The 21,954-nt window shown below is 44.1% G+C and overlaps 1 protein-coding gene across 1 annotated transcript; it reads right to left on the bottom strand.

Moving 5' to 3' along the window:
- Nucleotides 1-967: 967 nt before the first annotated feature.
- On the bottom strand, nt 968-9,282 carry LOC148137355 (putative G protein-coupled receptor 139). The gene is made up of 2 exons (XM_087982875.1): nt 9,213-9,282; nt 968-1,878 (listed from the first exon to the last, which is right to left on the bottom strand). Exons 1-2 carry the CDS (start codon nt 9,280-9,282, stop codon nt 968-970), a joined length of 981 nt encoding a protein of 326 aa, XP_087839001.1.
- Between the last annotated feature and the right edge of the window lie 12,672 nt (nt 9,283-21,954).

Below are 21,954 nucleotides of genomic sequence, written 5' to 3'. Positions count from 1 at the left end.
ATATACACAGGTGCTCGTAATCTCTCAATTCAGAACAGCATTCACACTCTCTTCAAAGTACAGTGCACACCTTAAACTTCATAACACATGATATAAAGTGAGTTTGGAGAATCCGTTGAAAATTGGTGAAGTGGTGGTCGAGGTAACACAGAAATTATTGGGTTCAAAAGTCCAGTGTAAACCTTGGTGCTGCCATAGCTAGATCTCAGGTGGGAATGATGTCTACTGCGGTTGAAAGGCCAGTGAAATATCAGACAACTGCGGCGTTAGAGAAAGAACATCCTGGGATGTTTCCTGACTGGGTGGTAACAAGGTCACAAAGCCCCAGGTGGAAACTGGAGGATGATTATTACACCCAGGTGAGGGAGGGGAATGTGAGGTTGTAACCCTGTGATTGAGGTTTTCCATCTGCTAGAAGAGGGATGTGAAGGTCAAAGAATGTGTGTGTGTGTGTGGATGCTTGTTTGTGTGTGTGTGTGTGTGTGCGCGCGCGCACATGAACGTATGAGTTTGTATAAACGTGCATGTGTGCACGTGTTTGTATGTGTTAGATAGAAATTTTCAAAGTACCTGGCAGAGGGAGACAATGGTGAGACTGTGTACGTGTGTTGTAGATTATTTAAGGACACAACAGAGAAAGAAACAAATCGTGTTGTGTGTGTTATGCAGATTTTAGTGGTAGCCAAAAGAGTGTAATGATGCTGAGTTATGCCTTTGCGTGTGTCTGTATATGTGTCAGGCAGTCTTTGATTGGAGTTTGCAAATCAGAACACAATGTAGGACAGTATAAAGGTTGTAAGGGCTGCGTCTTTAGAATTGTACCCCTGAATGAGATTGTGTTCGGAAGTACGAGCTTTCTTAAATCAGACATAAGTAAATCAGGCCCCCTTGTAACTCACTTTCTCTTTGTAGCTCCAGCTGGAAGATTATAGAAATAGGTCTTTGTGCATGGAATGTCTATTACATGTCAAAATTTTAAGATCCTTACAACAAAACTGATGGAAACTTTAATGCCTGTCCTTAACTCATTTCTGAACTTACTCTGGGTCCCTGCGTAAATAAATGGGTTTATACAGGAACTTAAGATCTGAAGCATATACCCGCTTTCTTCCAGATTAAAATTGGACTCATTGTAATTGGAACCCGAGAAATAATTCACTTTTGCAATTCGGACATAGAGAAATGTTAACACATACGGTAGCCATAACAGGATGAAACTGCCCGAGATACAGAAGAGGAGGATGATGGATTTTTTCCGGTTCCGCATCTCCGTGTCATTCTGATTTTCCACTTGTTTGCGGACATGGAGTCTTGAGCGAGTTTGAATGGCCTTTATAATTTGTCTGACAGTCACAGCGTTGAGCAGTAAGATCAAAACAAATGGTAGACAAGGCATTGAAATGCGATCAATCCAATGAAATGCAACCCATGCAGGTGAGGTATAAAATATAGACTTAATTTTGCAATACCATGTTACATTACCGATTGTATATAATGGTTCATGTATGAAATACCAGAATGTGTTTTTGATGCAGCTCATCCCACAAACTGCCCCTATAACCACAGCTGCTACTTTCTCTGTGCAGTATCTTGGCTTCAATTTCGGGCAAGAAATGGCTACAAAACGATCAATAGTGAATACGACAGTTGCCCAGACAGAACAATCCCTGCTTGCAGCCAGTAGAACAAAACTAACAGTACAGACGGAGGTGATATGCAGGATGCTGAATGGAAAGTACATTCCAACAATACGGTTCAACATTACAGCTGTAATAATGACCAACATGTCTGTCACCGCCATGAAGAATAGGTAGCACATGATGCATCTGGTGAGACCGCACCTTCCTCTGGATAGGATTACAACAACTGCCAAGTTAGCTGCAATATGAAAAAGAGACATAAACCAGCGGGTGAAGGAAATGAATAGTGAGAGAAAAAGAGTGAGCAGAATGATAAGACTTGACTCCCCTAATGAAGATTTATTTTCAGAATTTTGTTTGAACTTTTCAGATCTGGTAATTGATACTGAAACCAATTCCTTGTTCTATCAACAGTATTTTCTTTCTGTTTAGAACAATCAATCAGACACACACGTAGATACCAAAATGTAAAATAATATAATATTATTCACATTATGTTTGAAGATTATTGATAAGAAAATAAAGACATTTCAGGATTTAGGGAAGAAAATAACATTTTTAAAAGAACATTAAATTAGAAACTAAAATGTAATTAGCAGCATGTAAAATCGATTATGGCATATTCACTCACATTCCTTAAATAGTGATATTAATGTCGACATTTATCAGTCTATTGAACAAAATTTTATTAAAAAGGTGGGTGACATTATGGCTTTCTGAATTTGCATTTTGTTCAGATAGGGGTTGGTTAACTCAGTTGGTTGGATGACTGGGCTGCAATGCTGTTTCATGGTAATAGTGTGGGTTCAAGTGCTGCACTGGCTGAGATTACCATTAAGGGCTCTCCTTATCAAACTCTGCCCTTCTCTGAAGCATGGTGACCACAGGTGAAACCACCACCAATCATTTCGCTCGAATGAGAGAGCAGCCTTATGGTCTAGTCAGACAATGGCGACTAAGTCGGACCATGTAAGCAGCACTCCCACTGGAGATGCACAGGCGAATCAGGATAAGGTATTTCCTTAGTCAATCATACATGTTGAGCTACATCTTTGAAACACATATAGGAAAGATGCCGCTTAACTATAGCTCCTTAAGAAAAGATTGAGAGTAGGAACAAATCAGAGCATTGCCTCTCTAAGACCTCAACAGTGTTCAATGAGCAACCATCAGTCACAGGTCATTTTGAAGATCAAGCTGACACTGAACCACGAATGGTGTTTGAGACTGAGAATGCAGAGAGAAAAGAGAACTTATGGATAAAGTGTCCAGACGCATTACATTTTCACCACATGCACACTTTTTATAAACTTATTTTGCAAAATGACATTATTTTGTTGCTGTCATTTGTTACATTCAGCTGAGACTTTTCAATCCCTTCAATATTGTGACTTCACATGAGGCAGGTGATATGACAGAGATAATAGGGACCATAACACTGACATACAGCGACCTCTTGAACGCAGCAAACAAATAATAAATCCGAGCAATAAATTCAACACCTTTCCAATCTAATCCAGCATGTAAACCTCTCACAAAGGCACAAGGTATGGAGAGGTTCTGAGGACAATTTTCCTTCACCCAGAACATGGTGAGGTATAGAATGTACTGCCTGCGAGTGTAGTCGAAATGTGAAACCACATACCATTCACAAGAAAAATATGGATGAGCACTTGAGATGTCATAACATTCACAGCTATGGGCTTTAAAATGGGACTAGAGTGGATTGAGAGTCGATCTTATTGATGTAACTCCATGTGCTTCTCCCATGTTGTATGGTTCTCTGTTTCTATGGTTATACTCCTACGATCCAGATGATGAAGTTGGACACCAGAAGCTAATATTGATTGTGTTTTACCTTACATTTCAGAGTGAAACATTACACATGGATAACTCATGGAGAAAGTAAGGACTGCAGATGCTGGAGCTCAGAGTCAAGAGTGTAGTGTTGGAGAATCACAGCAGGTCAGAAAGCATCCGAGGAGCAAGAGAATTGACGTTTTGGGCATAAGCCCTCCTTATAAAGGCATAGAATCTTCGAGATGGACAGCATGGAAACAGACCCTTCGGTCCAACCCGTCCATGCTAAACAGATAACCCAGCCCAATCTAGTCACACCTGTCAGCACCCGGTCCATATTCCTCCAAACCCTTCCTATTCATATACCCATCACGATGCCTTTTAAATGTTGCAGTTTTACCAGCCTCTGACAGCTCATTCCATACACATACCAACCGCTGTGTGAAATTGTTGCCCCTTAGGTCTCTTTTATATCTTTCACCTCTCACCCTAAACCTATGCCCCAAAATACTTTGCCTATTTACCCTATCCATGCCCCTCATAATTTTGTAAACCTCTATAAGGTCACCCCTCAGCCTCCGACGCTCCAGGGAAAACAGCCCTTGCCTGTTCAGCCTCTCCCTATAGCTCAAACCCTCCAACCCTGGCAACATCCTTGTAAATCTTTTCTGAAACATTTCAAGTTTCACAACATCTTTCTGATAGGAAGGAGACCAGAATTGCACACAATATTCCAACAGTGGTATAACCAATGTCCCGTACAGCTCCAACATGACATCCCAACTCCTGTACTCAATACTCTGACCAATAAAGGAAAGCATACCAAACACCTTCTTCACTATCCTATCTACCTGCGACTCCAATTTCAAGGAGCTATGAACCTGCACTCCAAGGTCCCTTTGTTCATTAACACTCCCTAGGACCTTATCATTAAGTATAAAAGTCCTGCTCTGACTTGCTTTCCCAAAATGCAGAACCTCACACTTATCTGAATTAAAATCCATCTGCCAATTCTCAGCCCATTGGCACATCTGATCAAGATCTTCTTGTAATCTGAGGTAACCCTCTTCTCTTTCCACTACACCTCTGATTTTGGTGTCATCTGCAAATTTACTAACTGTACCTCTAATGCTCACATCCAAATCATTTATGTAAATGACAAAAAGTAGAGGACCCAGCACCGATCCTTGTGGCACTCCACTGGTCACAGGCCTCCAGTCTGAAAAACAACCCTCCACCACCACCCTCTGTCTTCTACCTTTGAGCCAGTTCTGTAACCAAATGGCTAGTTCCCCCTGTATTCCATGAGATCTAACCTTGCTAATCAGTCTCCCATGGGGAACCTTGTTGAATGCCTTAGTGAAGTCCATATAGATCACATCTACTGCTCTGCCTTCATCAATCCTCTTTGTTACTTCCTGAAAAAAATCAATCAAGTTTGTTGTACATGATTTCCCACGCACAAAGCCATGTTGACTATCCCTAATCAGTCATTGCCTTTTCAAATACATGTACATCCTGCCCCTCAGGATTCTCTCCAACAACATGCCCACCATTGACGTCAGGCTCACTGATCTATAGTTTCCTGGCTTTTCCTTACCACCCTTCTTAAACAAGTTAGCCACGTTAGTCAACGTCTATTCTTCCAGCACCTCACCTGTGACTATCGATGATACAAATATCTCAGCAAGAGGCCCAGCAATCACTTCTCCAACTTCCCACAGGTTTCTAGGATATACCTGATTAGGTCCTGCAGATTTATACACCTTTATGCGTTTCAAGGCATCCAGCACTTCCTCCTTTGTTATATGGACATTTTGCAAGGTGTCATCATCTATTTCCCAACATTCTATATCTTCCATATCCTTTTCCACAGTAAATATTGATGCAAAACACTCACTTAGTATCTCCCCCATTTTGTGCAGCCACCTTGCTGATCTTTGAGGGGTACTATTCTCTCCCTGGTAACCCTTTTTTCCCTAATGTATTTGTAAAAACTCTTTGGATTCTTCTTAATTCTATTTGCCAAAGCTATCTCATGTCCCCCTTTTGCCCTCCTGATTTCCCTCTTAAGTATACTCCTACTGCCTTTATACTCTTCACTCGATCTATCCTGTCTATACCTTACATATGTTTCATTCTTTTTCTTAATCAAACCCTCAATTTCTCTAGTCATCCAGCATTCCCTATACCTACCAGCCTTTCCTTTCATCCTAACGGGACTATACTTTCTCTTGACTCTCGTTATCTCATTCCTGAAGGCTTCCCATTTTCCAGCCGTCCCTTTACCTTCAAACATCTGCCCGCAATCAGCTTTTGAAAGTTCTTGCCTAATATCGCCAAAATGCCAGGGGTTGGGTCACAGTGAAACATGATCCTTTGTTGTAATGATCAGGGGCTTATGCCCAAAACATAGGTTCTCCTAGTCCTCGGATGCTGCCTGACCTGCTGTGCTTTTCCAGCACTAAACTCTCGACATGGATACCTCCAGCTCATACTCCATGTCAGTGTCAACATGTTTTCCTTCATAATTATTTCAAATCAACCTGTTGGGATCACTTATGAGATACCTGAAGAGGGCATGAACTTCTGACCCAGGGGTTGGGACCCTGTGTAACATTTTAGATTTTTTTTAGATTACCTTTTTTTTTAGATTACCTACAGTGTGGAAACAGGCCCTTCGGCCCAACAAGTCCACACCGCCCCGCCGAAGCGCAACCCACCCATACCCCTACACTTACCCCTTCACCTAACACTACGGGCAATTTAGCATGGCCAATTCACCTGACCCGCACATCTTTGTGACTGTGGGAGGAAACCGGAGCACCCGGAGGAAACCCACGCAGACACGGGGAGAAGGTGCAAACTCCACACAGTCAGTCGCCTGAGGCGGGAATTGAACCCGGGTCTCTGGCGCTGTGAGGCAGCAGTGCTAACCACTGTGCCACCGTGCCGCCCGTAATGATCCTTTGTGATAACGATGAGGGTGGGCAGGTCAACCTACTGCCATAGACTTGGTGGTGCCGGTGTTGGACTCGGGTGGGCAAAGTCAAAAACCACACAACGCCAGGTTATAGTCTAATGGGTTTATCTGGATGCACTTCGAAATAAACCTGTTGGACTATAGCCTGGTGTTGTGTGATTTTTAACTCCATCCATCGGGCATAATTAGTCAATGGCTCTTTGCCTCAATCCCTACGTTTGGACGAAATGGGGATCCAAATCCAATTTGGATGAAAATGACTGGATTCAGTGTCCAGAGTGCTCACCATTACACCACGGAATGTATTGCTTACAGGTTAGCAACATGACAAACCAGGGATCTTTGTGCGTTAAATGTACTTCATGAACTTCACTGCACGGCAGGAACAGAACGTGCAACTAATCTTGTGCCACCAGTTCATGCACGTTACGATACACATCAGGCACAGAAGGGACTCAAACGTAAACTTCATGGCACATTTTTCGAGACCCGACAATGTTGTAACAAGGCCCTTTTTGGGTTAAATTTCTGCATATAATATGATCAATAGATAACTCTGTCAAAGCTCTCCAGTGTTACAGTTATTTTACAAAATGATCACATGCATCTGAGAAACATACCTTATACCATACCTTTCTGAATCATTTATGGACTATTGGCATTATCACCGACTGGGCCAGCATTTACTGCCTCACCCTAGTTGCCATGAGAATGGTCCTCTGCGAGTATCCCTTGTGCCTCTCTGACATGCCCCACTCCCTCCCCCACACACACACTTCTGGTTGGGGTGTCTTCAGCTGACTGGATACCAACAGTTAGGAGCTGTGTACGATCACCTTTTTCCCCACATTCTCTCTATATTTAAGAATCGAATTGAAAACACAATTGCCAACTGACCACATTGTTATTCTCATCACGATGGTCAGCATTGTAATTGGTAACTTGCCGGTCTTACTACTATTATGGATCAGACCTTTGCCTTACAACAACTTTTCCTGAAAAAGGTACAAAATAACCTCTCAAAGTGACAACATTGTCTCACTACAGTACAGGTGATACAAATACACAACGTTCTCTTGTAGCTAGTGGCTATCATTCATTCAGATTGGTCGCTCAAAGCTTGGAATTACATCAGCAGTCAGACTATTAACAATGATAAAAGAAACATTAAGTTTCTTGACATATTAAGTCAAAAACTTGCAAATTGAAATAGGAGATATATGATCCACTGGTAGGAATATTACAATAGATGATAGTTTAAAAGGAATGCTGTTAAAGGGGACAAATTGTTACGCATGAGTCAAGAAGATATTCACTTAAAAGAGAGAAGTGATAGTATAGGCTAAACAATATTGTGGTCGAAAGACACAACTATAGCCACAGAGATACACTGATATTCTCAAAGCAAATGTCTTTCCAACATTCTTCACCCACCCTCAAGCTTCGCAATTGGAGGGAACAGAGGCTACCTGACATATGCAGGGCAGCCGAAAGTATGCCGAACCTGCGAGACGTCGGGACACGTGCTGGCGGACTGCAAGGTGACCATCTGCAGGAACTGCAAACAGGAGGGTCACCTGACTAAGGACTGTCAGGAAGCAAAGAGCTGCAACCTGTGCGGAGAGACGGGCCACATGTACAAGACCTGCCCAAGACGGGGGGGCCCCACTTACGCACAGATGGCTGGAGGTGGCAATGTGAGCCGTGGACCCCCTAAGACCAGTCAGGTCCACCTAGACAGCAGGGAAACAGAGTCTGGTGGCACCCAGAAAGAAGAACAGGCTGGAGTAGAGGAGGCGGCAGCCAGCGGAGAGACACAGCAGCTGATCCTAGCTCTAGCTGGGCAGATGGAAGCAATGGAGGAGGAGGTAATCGAGCAGGCAGAGGAGTGGATACCTGCTAAAAACAGGAAGAGAAAATCCGGCCAGGCCCCCAAAGCCTCCCAGCAAAGGGGGAAAAGACAGCTGCACGAGGGAGAGACGGACAGCTCTTCGGATGGGGAAGACGGGCGCACAGAATGTCATCACCACCAGAAGAAGAGACAGAGCACCATAGGTAAAGAGGAGGGCATTTCCTCCCAACCAGGAAACAACGGACCCCCCAAAGTCCACCCTCCACCCAGTGAGAACCAGGGGGTACCCACTGCCCCACAACTACAGGTAACTGAGAGCTGCGATCCTCTGACAGTCCCATTGTCAGACACAGAACTGGATGGTGCAGACCCTTTCCTTGGCTCAATGACACCAGAGCAGGTAAATGATCCCAGTGAGGAGCTGGATAGCTACCTCAGCCCAGCGAGGGTCCAACAGTTCGTGCTCACCATGGGGATGTAAACAGCTACCCCAGAGACAGGACAGTCAAATGGACAATGGTAACCCCATAAACTGGGGGTTAAAGAAGGTTCATTTTCTATCGTATAACAGGGCACCCACTCAGTAGGTGGGTTCCGCTGAAGCCACAGCTAAATACTAAGAGACTGGATGGTTAATAAAGGGAACTGTAAATAGGATAACTGTAAATTCGATTAATTTCAATCTGTTCTTTGTAATGTTAAGACATGCAATATATATATATCTATGAACGAAATGACAAATTGTACAAGTACCAAAGATCTATTTCTATGAATAAAGTATATTTTGAAATTAAAAAAAGATCTTTCCAGGAAAGACATAAAAATGCTGAAAGGGAAGCAGGTACACAAAGTGGACCAGTGGATGACAGCAGTGTTTAGTTGAAGCAGCTAAAATCAAAATGACTTTCAAAATATAAGAAGGATTCCAGTCCAGTACCTGGCACCCCGACAGCTGCAAGGATGGGATAATAAATGGCAAAGAGCAGACCTTCTGGTGCACCATGCATTTCGGTAAGATTCACTACTCCACATGAAGTGGGTGAGACACTTATCCCTGACGTGATACTCCCAGGAGCATTCGTTGTTTTGTATTTGGAAATTAATTGTGAAATTGCAACAGCAAAAGAAGCTGTTTTGAAATGTCTTTGACTTGACGTCTTATGCACGAAAGGTGAAATGTGAAAGACCCCAATCTGATCCTAATCATATATCTTCAGAAAAAGAATTTAGGAACAACAGAATGGAGTCATTACTTACAGCGAAAACAGAGGATGCTGGAAAAACTCAGCAGGTCTGGCAGCATCTGCAGGGCAATTTAATATTTTGTGTCTGATACGACCCTTTTTCAGAACTGAGATCTGTGTCAAAACAGATTCGATGAGTTACCACAAATGGAGGTCCATTTAGACACAGGAGAGACAGAGAGTATTTTGTTAAAAAGTAAATTATGAGACGGGAAAAACTGTAATATCAAGATTATGTGAGTATCAGAGGTGAGGCGAGACTGACTACCTTTATTATCAAGGCCATGAATGACACAGTGTGGCTTCAAGCAGTGCTAGGAAATCTGGATTCAAGGGGATCGGGGAAAACTATCCGCTGGTTATATTTATACCTGCTACATAGGAAAATGTAGTGGCTGTTTGACATTGGACGTCTCTTTTCCAGGACATCTCAGCAACAGGTGCTCAGTGTAGTGTCCTCTCCCCAACCATCTTCTGGTGCTCAATCTTACATCCATCATAATTTCAGAAGTCAGGGTGTTCACCGATGGTTGCACAATGTTTCAGCACCATTTGCGACTCTTCAGGCACTGATGCAGTTCATGGTCAAATGCAGTGAGACCTGAGCAACATCCAACATTCCTGACAAAGGGCTTTTGCCTGAAATGTTGATTTCCCTGCTCCTCGGATGCTGCCTGACCTGCTGTGCTTTACCAGTACCACTCTAATCTTCCCTCTAATCTCCAGCATCTACAGTACCCACTTCTGTCTAATGTCCAGGCTTAGGCTGCCAAGTGGCAAATAACACTGAAATGCCAGGCAATGATAATCACCAATTAGAGACAATCTTATCACTGCTCCTTGACCATTCACTGATGTTCCCATCACTGAATCCGACCCTAAATTAACACCATTGGCGTTGGTTTTGCCGGGAAGCTGAATTGGACCTTGCCAAATAAATACAATTTTGCTAAAAACACTTGTTAGATGTTTACGATGCTGTTGGAACTAACTCACCTCCTTCATCCCCAAAGCCTGCCCAGCATCTACAAAGCACAAGTCAAGAGCGTGACAGAATGCTCCCTACTTGCCTGGATGGGTGCAGCTCTAACAACACTCAAAAAGCTTGATACCATTCAGGACAAAGCAGCCCGCTTAATTGGCATCATATTCCCTCCAACACTTTTGCTCAGTAGCAGCAGTCTGCACCATCTACAAGATGCTCTGTAAAAAGTGACTGAAGGTCCCGAGAGAGCACCTTGCAAACCCATAACCTCTACTATTAAAAAGGACAAGAGCAACAGGTACATGAGAACACCAACCCCTTCAAAGCCACTCACCATCCTGACTTGGAAACATATTACCGTTCCTTCAGTGTTACTGGGTCAGAGTCCTGGAGCTCCCTCCCTGACAGCATTGTGGCTCTCCCTACACCACAGTGACTGCAGCAGTTCAACAAGGCAGCTCACCCCCACACTTTATGGAGGAGCAACTGGGGACAGGTAATAAATATCAGACCAGCAATACCCACGTTCCGCAAGTGAAAAACAAAAAGTGCATGCAGGTAACTGTAGAAACAGCAGTGAATCTGATCAGACGGGAGGTGGAAAACCTGGAAAAATAGAGCTCTGAATGCTGGCAAAACCAAGGAACGCATTACTGACTTTCAGCGGGATGTTACTCATGCCCCTCTACACATTAACAGCACAGAGGTGGAATGATTGGACAGTCTCACGCTCCTGAAAGTGGTCAACCACAACAAGCTTTCTTGGACTCTTCATGTGGACGCACTGATTACAAAAGCCCAACAATGTCTGTTCTTCTTCAGGGAGCAGAGGAAATTTTGCATGATGGCGAATAGCCTTACCAATTTTTATAGGTGCGCCAGCGAGAGCATTCTGTCTGGATGTATCACTACCTGGTATGGCAACTGTACTATTCAAGATAGGAGATGGTTACAGAGAGTGGTGAAGTCAGCCTGGACAATCACAAAGGACAACCTTCCATCTATAGAATCCATCTCCCAGGCCCACTGTCAGGGAAAGGCCGCCAGCATTCTCAAAGATCCATCCCACCCTGGCAATGCTTTGCTACAATTCTACCATCGGGGATAAGATATAGAAGCCTGAACACCCGGACCAGCCAGTTTCGTAACAGTTTCTACCCTTCTCTTGTTCGAATACTGAATGGTCTCACAAAACCCTTACATTTGCCTGGACCTGTATTCTTGTTTTTGCTGCTGTTTGCTTATTGTTCACTTATCTATGCTACTTAACTAAGTGACCTGCCTGTATTGCTCACAAGCAAAGCTTTTCACTGTGCCTTGGTGCACGTGACAATAAATTCAATCCAGTTCAACTCACTTCACACCATCGTATTCACTGGAGATGTTCGGGATGGGCCATAAATACCGTTTTAGCCAGAGATCCCCACATCCCATGAACAAAGTAAAAATAACTGAGATTGACTATGGAATTTAGTATAAGAAACACTCCAAAAACTTCAAACAGAAATTGAACAGAAGATAAAGAAGAGTTTTAAAAGGCAATGATAATGGATTGGCAGCTGATGCACAAATGTGGTTGTTTTACAGATTGGGTAATGTAAATAAGACTGATTATGGCCCAAAATTGCAGATATACACACCAAGCTGAGAAAAAAAAATGAGAAACTAAGATTTGTTTTATGAGGGATGAATAGGATGAACAGTGAGAGAAGTGGGAGCAGAGCCCTTGTGTATATTTCAGGCTGAGAGAGATCGAGCCTTGTCGGAGCGAATTACTGCTCATGCTGGATTCTGTACTGAAAACAAAAAAAAATGCTGGAAATCACAACGGGTCAGGCAGCATCCATGGAGAGAGGGCAGGCGAACATTTCCAGTTTATTTTCATCAGAAGTAGATCCTTGATCAGACGGGGAAAGCAAGGGTTACCGGGAAAACGCAGGAATGTGGATGTGAAGAATTCCAGCCTCGGGTGACTGTCTTTGTGGAGTTCGCACTTTCTCCCCACATCTGTGTGGGTTTCCTCCGGGTGCTCCGGTTTCCTCCCACAGTCCCAAGATGTGCAGGTCAGGGTGAATTGGCCATGCTAAATTGCCCGTTGTGTCAGGTGCATTAGTCAGAGGGAAATGGGTCTGGGTGGGTTACTCTTTGGAGGGTGGGTGTGGACTGGTTGGGCTGAAGGGCCTGTTTCCACACTGTAGGGAATCTAATCTAATCTAATGTTGAATTATCCATGCACCTGTTGAATGGTGGAAGAGGCTAGAGGTGTAAAATAAAAAGTTTGTCCGATGGGAATACAGAGGTACAAAGGGAGCTTGTGAACTGGATTTGGGAGAATTATAAGATATTCTATAAATTAGTAAATGAGAAAAGGTTAACCCGGGATCCCTGATGAAGGGCTTTTGCCCGAAACGTTGATTTGTTCCTCGGATGCTGCCTGAACTGCTGTGATTTTCCAGCACCACTCTAATCTAAACTCGGGAATGAGTAGGGCACATTGGGACCAAGGAGGCAACCTGCTTGTGAAGCCATAGAAGATTGGAAGGGTGTTAAAAGAATATTTCTCTTCAAAGTTCATTTTAAAAAAGAAGAACACATGTATGGAGTTCAGGAAAAGGGACTGTTGTGAAATTGCATAGAAATCGGGCGGTTTTGGAGGCTCTGTGAGGTTTAACAATCTCCTGGCCCGGATGAATTGTGTCCCCGTTTGGTGTGGGGAGCAATGCAGGAAGTTGCACAGGCTCTGACACAAATTTTTACTTCCACTCTGGCCACAGAGGAAGTGCCAGGAGAGTGGAGGATGACTAATATGTCTGTAAGAAGGTCGGTGGAGATGAATCAGGAAATTACAGACCGGTTTATTATTGAAGGAATTAATGGAGAAAATTCTAAAGGAGTGAATTAATATTCACTTGGAAAATGATCGTTCAATTAGGGACAGTCAACATGGCTTTGTCAGAGGGAGTTCAATTGTAACAAATATGTTGGAATGAATTCAAAGTTTGACTAAGTGTGTAGTTGAGGGTAGTTCAATTGTTGTGGTTTATCTTGATTTTCACGAAGCTTTTATTAATGTCCCACGTGGAAGACGGATCGAGAAGGTTAACGCACATAGAATAGAGGAAAACTTGGTAAAATAGATAAAAGAAACTGCCTTAATAATGGGACGCAAAGGATAGTGGCAGAAGCCTGTTTGAGTAACGTGAGGCCGGTGGCCAGTAGTGGCCCATAAGGATCAGAACAGGGACACGTGTTGTTTGTTACACACTGATATGATATAAATGACAATGTGAGGGGAATGTTGAGCAAATTGGCAGACGTCATCAAGATTGGTAACAAGGTTCATAGCGACAAAGATCAGTGTAGGTTACAGGAACATGTAAACTGGTTGGTGAGATGGGCAGACATGTGGCAGATTGTATTCGGAGCAAAGAATAAAGAACAATACAGCACAGGAACATGCCCTTCGGCCGTCCAATCCAAAACCGACACTTTTTTGCCCTTCTTCCTGAAACTGTTTTCACTAACAGGATCAGTATCCCAATATTCTCTTCATATCCATGTTTTTGTCCAGGTTTTTCTTGAATGCTGTTGTTGTGTCTGCTTTCCCCACCATGGTCTCAGAGCACTGTCTCAGGATCACTTCGCAGCCATCATTAACCTCTCTCCACCCACTGCACGAACTGAGCTTTTGTCCTTTTTGGGCATGGTGAATTACTGCAGACATTCGCTACCAGACTATTGAGTTCTGGATATTCCTGTCTATCATGCGTCCTCGCCAAACCAGCCGACCCAGGTGAACTGGACACCTGAAAAGCCACCAACCTTTTGGGTACTGAAACGGTGCTTAACCTCAGCACCTACGCTCAGCATCCTGGCTTACAGATTCTGGATCAGTGGTGCTGGAAGAGCACAGCAATTCAGGCAGCATCCGTACCTCGTTTTTACCTTATCCTGGCTTACACACAGCCTTTTCAGGTTTATTTTAACGAAAAGGAATGATATGCGTCCGGCGTTCTAACACAAATGCATAGGGGTCTCCTGCGCCCTGTAGCCTTTTATTCTGATTAGATTAGATTAGATTAGATTAGATTAGATTACAGTGTGGAAACAGGCCCTTCGGCCCAACAAGTCCACACCGACCCGCCGAAGCGAAACCCACCCATACCCCTACATTTACCCCTTACCTAACACTACGGGCAATTTAACATAGAACATAGAAGAATACAGCGCAGTACAGGCCCTTTGGCCCTCGATGTTGCGCCGATCCAAGCCCACCTAACCTATACTAACCCACTATCCTCCATATACCTATCCAATGCCCGCTTAAATGCCCATAAAGAGGGAGAGTCCACCACTGCTACTGGCAGGGCATTCCATGAACTTACGACTCGCTGAGTGAAGAACCTACCCCTAACTTCAGTCCTATATCTACCCCCCCTTAATTTAAAGCTATGCCCCCTTGTAATACCCGACTCCATACGCGGGAAAAGGTTCACACTGTCAACCCTATCTAACCCCCTAATCATCTTGTACACCTCAATCAAGTCACCTCTAAACCTTCTTTTCTCTAGTGAAAACAGCCCCAAGTGTCTCAGTCTTTCCTCATACGATCTTCCTTCCATACCAGGCAACATCCTGGTCAACCTCCTCTGCACCCGTTCCAGTGCCTCCACATCCTTCCTATAGTATGGCGACCAAAACTGCACACAATATTCCAGATGCGGCCGCACCAGAGTTTTATACAACTGCATCATGACCTCAGGACTCCGGAACTCAATTCCTCTACCAATAAAAGCCAGTACGCCATATGCCTTCCTCACCGCACTATTTACCTGGGTGGCAACTTTCAGAGATCTGTGTACATGGACACCAAGATCCCTCTGCTCATCCACACTACCAAGTATCCGACCATTAGCCCAGTACCCCATCTTTTTGTTATTCTTCCCAAAGTGAATCACCTCACATTTAGCTACATTGAATTCCATTTGCCACCTTTCTGCCCAGCTCTGCAGCTTCTCTATATCCTGCTGTAACCTGCCACATCCGTCCTCACTGTCAACAACTCCTCCGACTTTCGTATCATCCGCAAACTTGCTCACCCAACCTTCTAACCCCTCTTCCAGGTCATTTATAAAAATGACAAACAGCAATGGTCCCAAAACAGATCCTTGCGGAACACCGCTAGTGACGGCACTCCATGAAGAAACTTTGCCATCAACTACTACCCTCTGTCTTCTTCCATCCAGCCAATTCCTAATCCAAACCTCCAACTCACCCTCAATGCCATATCTCCGTATTTTCTGCAGTAGCCTACCATGGGGAACCTTATCAAACGCCTTACTAAAATCCATATATACCACATCTACCGCTTTCCCCTCATCAACCTCCTTCGTCACCTTTTCAAAGAATTCAATAAGGTTTGTGAGGCACGACCTGCCCTTCACAAAACCATGCTGACTATCCTTGATCACATTATTCCTATCCAGATGTGCATAAATCCTATCCCTTACAATTCTCTCTAAGACTTTGCCCACAACAGAAGTGAGACTCACCGGCCTATAGTTACTAGGGTTATCCCTACTCCCCTTTTTGAACAAGGGAACCACATTTGCTATCCTCCAGTCTTCTGGCACTACTCCTGTAGACAAAGAGGACATAAAAATCAAGGCCAATGGCTCTGCAATCTCCTCCCTTGCTTCCCAGAGAATCCTAGGATAAATGCCATCAGGCCCAGGGGACTTATCTATTTTCACCTTTTCCAGGATTTCCAACACCTCTTCTCTACATACCTCAAAGCCATCCATTCTACTTATTTGTGTCTCAGTATTCACATCGACGACAATGCCCTGTTCCTGAGTAAATACTGAAGAAAAGTATTCATTCAGTGTCTCCCCAATCTCTTCCGCCTCCACACGCAACTTCCCACTACTATCCTTGACTGGACCTATTCCTACCCTAGTCATTCTTTTATTCCTAACATACCTATAGAAAGCCTTAGGGTTTTCCCTAATCCTACCGACTAGGGACCTTTCATGTCCCCTCCTTGCTGCTCTTAGCTCTCTCTTCAGGTCCTTCCTGGCTACCCTATAACTCTCAATCGCCCCAATTGAACCTTCACGTCTCATCTTGAGATAGGCCGCCCTCTTCCATTTAACAAGGGATTCCAATTCCTTATTAAACCACGGCTCCCTCGCACGACCCTTTCATCCCTGCCTGACAGGTACATAATTATCAAGGACACTCAATAGTTGCTCCTTGAACAAGCTCCACATATCATTTACACTCTCGCCTTGGAGTCTACTTTTCCAAGCCAAGTATGGCCAATTCACCTAACCTGCACATCTTTGGACTGTGGGAGGAAACCGGAGCACCCGGAGGAAACCCACGCAGACACGGGGAGAACGTGCAAACTCCACACAGTCAGTCGCCTGAGTCGGGAATTGAACCCGGGTCTCTGGCGCTGCGAGGCAGCAGTGCTAACCACTGTGCCACCGTGCCGCCCACAGTACAGTTCTGTACAGTTACCACCTGTAAGGGGAATGCCGGCCTGTTGTAAGGGGAATGCCAGGCTGTTTACAAGCTGTGGGGGCTGCTGCTGTAATGCTAGAAGAGTTGACGCCTATTATCCTGGATTATCCTTGTACAATTTTCGTTCCTCTTTCAGTCTTCCTGAATATGCATTATACATCCTATCTGACAGGCCTGAATTTCAATATATTCTGGCTGGACCACACTGATACCTCCAGTAAAGAGTTACTGGCTCCTAAATCTGTCTAGACGTCTTCAAAACTAGATATGGGCAGTTAATCAAACATTTCCTCACAGCAGGCAGTGTAGAAACGTCCCTGAACAAGGGGGGAGTGCATGGAGCAGATTGGCCAATGGACGAGCACAAGGCTCAGTACAATTTTCACCATTGACACAAATGACCTGCCAATGACCACGTCTGACAGCTTTGGCTCTGTTGATGGAATCAAGTTGTCACATCAGATCTCTAATTCCGTAGACTGGACCAGATCCTTAATGAAGATGTTACAGAGGAGATGGAATAGGTGCAGCACATGTTGTCAGACATTGATTACCTCGTTAACCATATCCAGTGCATGTCAGCTCACAAAACCAGTGTACAAACAGAATTGTGCGTCAACATTTATGGCCGACATGATACCACCCCGCATCCTGTGTGTGACTCGAGATAGAAATGTTATGCAGATGTGTTCAACATTGTACTGCTCATTAACAGCAAAGTCTCATTGTTGAAAATCATAAATCCTTTGATCATAGGCCCTCGATTTTCCACATTCGTTTAGTTCAATTTTAAGACTAAAGTCTAATGAGAACATAGTGCGAAATGATTAATCTGTGATTAATCTGGTTACTGCACCCACGATCAAAGTATTATTTAGCCCAAGCACTTTGAAATATCCAATTATTTTCCCCTTGAGTATAATCATTAGACCCCCTAGTCATTTTCATGACAATAATTGAATTTTGTTTCCAAATATTCTTCAGTACAGATACAAGTATATTTTAAATCAGTTCTGTCAGGTGTATGAATGTCAGTGACTATGTGATACAATGTATGTTCACCGTGCTTCTGAAAGACTGACAGATTGTTCCAAACAGCATCTCGCTTCAGTTCCTCACAACAATCAAGGTACTTCCTGCACCCAACCAGCTTACAGTCACAAAACCGAAAACTCAGTGACCACCATTACTCATGACTCAACAACATTTTTAATGCATTCTAATCCATCCATGGATGTCATTGGCTGGGCCATCCCTAGTGGCCGTTGAGAATGTGTTGGTGAGCTGCATTCTTGAGCTGTTGTTGTCCATGTGCTGCACATAGAATTACAATCCTGTTGTTCTGGACCTTGAAGCAGAGATACTTAAGGAATGATCATATATTGGTAAATTAGGATGGTGATTGTCTTGGAAGGGAACTTGCAGTGTTTGGTGATCCCACGTATCTGCTGCTCTTGTCCTTCGAGATGATTGTTGGTTTGGAAGGTTCTGTTTGAGAAATCTGGGTCAATTTCTGCGATATATCTAGTATTTGGTACATATTGCTGCTACTGGTGAAACTAAAATTGATGTGGTGGAAATCAAATGGGCTGTTTTATCCAGGATAATGTCAACCTTTTTTGAATGTTATTGGAGTTTCACTCATCGAACCCAATGGGGAGTATTCCACCACAGTCCTGACATGTGCCTTGCAGACGGTGGACAGGCTTTAAAATGTCTGAATGTGAGTTATTGGCTGAAGAATTCCAGCTTGACTTGCTCTATCGTCAAGGTGTTTGCAGTTTCCAGTCAATGGTTAGCACAAGATGGTGATAGTTGAGGATTCAGTAACAGAAATCCCAGTGAATATCAAAAGGACAATGGTTTGATTCTCTATTGACAGAGATGATCATTGTCTGACATTTATGTGGCGTGAATGCTAATTGCACTTTTCAGCCCAAGCCTGGATGATGTCCAAGTCTCACTGCACTTGGATATGGTTGACTTCAGTGTCTGAGTATTCAGAAATGTTTCTGGACACTGTCTATTTATTAGCTAACATCCACATGTCTGACCCTGTGATGGAGGGAATCATTGATGAAACTGCTGAATCTGGTTAGGCCTAAGGTACTCCCTGAGAAACTCCTGCAGAGATGTCCTTTAGCTGTGACGATGGACCTTTCACAACCACAATGTTCTTCCTTTCTGCCAGGGGTAACTTCAACCAGCAGAGAGTTTCCCCTGATTTCCATTCACTCCTTGGTCAGGCTCCTTGATAACACACTTGGCCGAATGCAGCCTTGATGTTAAACCCAGTCAGACTGACCCTGCCTCTGGAATTCAGCTCTTTCTGTCCATGTTTGAACCAAGGCTGTAATGAAGTCAGGAGCTGAGTGGCCCTGGGGGAACCCAAAATGGGCGTCACTGAACAGGTTGTTGTTAGCAGGTGCTGTTTGACAGCACAGTTGATGAAACTTGCATTCACATTTTCCTCCTGAATTTTAAATTGTTCACCATCATTCATGACTGAATACAGTCGCAAAGCAGCGCTTAGATCTAATTTGTTTTTCCCTCACTTTTACTGACAATCTACATTTGGGTATGTCATTGAACTCTCTCTCCTTGTTAGACACATGATACTCAGACATTTCAGCGATGAGGCGCTCTTTCAGACACTCGTTGAGAAGGACAAATAGGTTTGTCTCTGAACTCAGAAGAGAGTATTTCAGCAAAAGGGAAAAGTCTGCTGCTCAGCTTTGCCTCGGGTTTCTTGTGCCCCCAAAAGTTCCCAGCGAACAGAATCACTCTCTACCTAATCCCTGTTCCAACAAGCCCAACAGTGCCCTAAACCAGAGCATGGCTTCAGATGTCTTGGATTTTCCCTACCATCGGGTCCTGACATTCCTCCGTTGGGACCATGCAGTGGTTGGTGTACGATGACCACTCCATATGAAAGGAATTCACAAACAGACAGCTTCCATCCCAACCTTGCTCCACCCCAAAATGAATGAGGGAGTAGAACATCAGGAAGCTGATGAAGAACATCAACAACAATAGACCTGAATGTTACCCAGCTGCTGTCACCCAGCAGGACAACAGTGACAACATCACAGTGAGTGGGTTGTTACTGGCAGTAGTAAGCTAACTTAGAGAACAAGGTGGCGGTTACACCTTCGTCTGGGAAAGCAAACACAGAACACCGTTGCTATGGGATCAGCTTCACTATAAGAAACAAACCCGTCAGAGGTCTCAACAAATCCCCATGTGAGATAGATGAGGACTTCGTAACCCTCCGACACACCCTGGGCCAGGAGCAGTACATCACAGCCGTCAGTGCCTCTGCCCTGAATCTAGACAAAAGAGTCATTCCACAACCGTCTCAAACCATCACTAACCCGCTGAAGGAAGTGTTTCTCAGGTAGTGCCTCACAGCCGACCTGATGTTGACGAAGATACCTGAGCCACAGAGTGCCCACAACATCTGGTCCACCCTAAACCCCTCCACAGTCACCAGCTGTGTGGAGACCCTTGGCCTCTCAACCAGGAATTCTCAAATCTGGCTCAGTGGGAACAAGCAGGAGATCCAGAATCTCCCAGACCGTAACTGTGAGGCGTTGCTGAACTGGCAGCTGCACCATGACTTGAACTAAAGGGTAGAAGTGGACACGCAAATGATTTGAACAAAGAACTCGTGACCTAAAGAATGGCTGGTGGATGGAGAGAGTCAGCGGGAAAGTCAGTGACTCACGTTCCAGACACCATCCGACAGCACACTAAGCATCACCATCTCAGCAAGCCTCCAACCCACCATGAGGGCGAAAACACTTACCACAGCTGAACAACAGCAGGGTCTCCATCACAAATGGAGTCTCTGGTGAACCCCTCGTAAAATATAGTGGAGATACATTCTGGGAAGGAATCCACGACCTCATCATGCTTGTCTGGAATGAAGGGAGCATGCTGGGAGATAGCAGAGACCTCATTCAAGAAAGGAGACAGATCCGACTGACCGAGAGATTTCCCCCACTGTCCGCCAGGAAAGGTCATGGCGAGAATACTCCACTGTGTCCTCCTCCCAGAGGCTGAAGAGCTCCTCCCCGAGGCTCTGTGCAGCTTCTGCCCATAAGGAGGCAGAATGGGGAGGATTGTCAGTATGTGACAGATCCAAGCAGGGTGCAGGGAACAGCAGCAACCTCTGTACGTGACATTCTTCAATCTCACAGAGGCCTCAGAAACTGAAATTGCGTTTGCTCTTTCTGACAAAGGCACCTCCAGTAGCCTCTGAGCAAGTCCAACTTAGTTGCTTGTCCAACCTTTTCAACACAGACTTCCAACCCCGGAATTGGATATGCGGGTCAGTCTTTGTAACTGCATCCACACATAACTCCAGTCACTGTAACTCACTTCGAGCATACGTTCAATCTGCTTCTGAACCTGTGACACTTTCGAGGGTAATGCCTATATGGACGTTGCTTTATCGCAACAGCATCTCCTCTATCTACATCATGCAAAATTAAGTGAGTATTTCCCGGTTTATTACTGCATAGTTCACCATTTGACAGTCGTAAGTCTTTCATGTCATTTCGATTTTTCTCAGGAAGGTAACTCAATTATTTTTCCCAATTTCTACAACTTCCTCATTGTCCAATTTAATTTGTGGAATGTCTGAACTTGGTACTTCCCTCTGTGTGGTAATTATTAATACCTGTTCCTCTTGCTTTCCTTCCTTGTCAAAATGCCTTTTGAGCATATTCACATGAAACATTCTGTGAGATTTCTTCCTGTCGAGAGTCCCTATCAAGAAGTTCACTTCACACAATTTAATTTTGAGTTGATAAGTTCTACTAAACATTCCTTTTAAAATTCACACGTTACTGGAAATAACACTAATATTTTATCACCGATCGCAGAATTGCAGATTTTTGATTTCTTGTCTGCTTCTT

The sequence above is a fragment of the Chiloscyllium plagiosum genome, unplaced genomic scaffold (assembly GCF_037043375.1).
Source record: "Chiloscyllium plagiosum isolate Xiang-an unplaced genomic scaffold, Cpla_swu_hap1 HiC_scaffold_44, whole genome shotgun sequence".
Taxonomy (NCBI): domain Eukaryota; kingdom Metazoa; phylum Chordata; class Chondrichthyes; order Orectolobiformes; family Hemiscylliidae; genus Chiloscyllium; species Chiloscyllium plagiosum.
The sequence above is the reverse complement of the archived record's forward strand: the minus strand, read 5'-3'. Positions and strand labels throughout refer to the sequence as shown.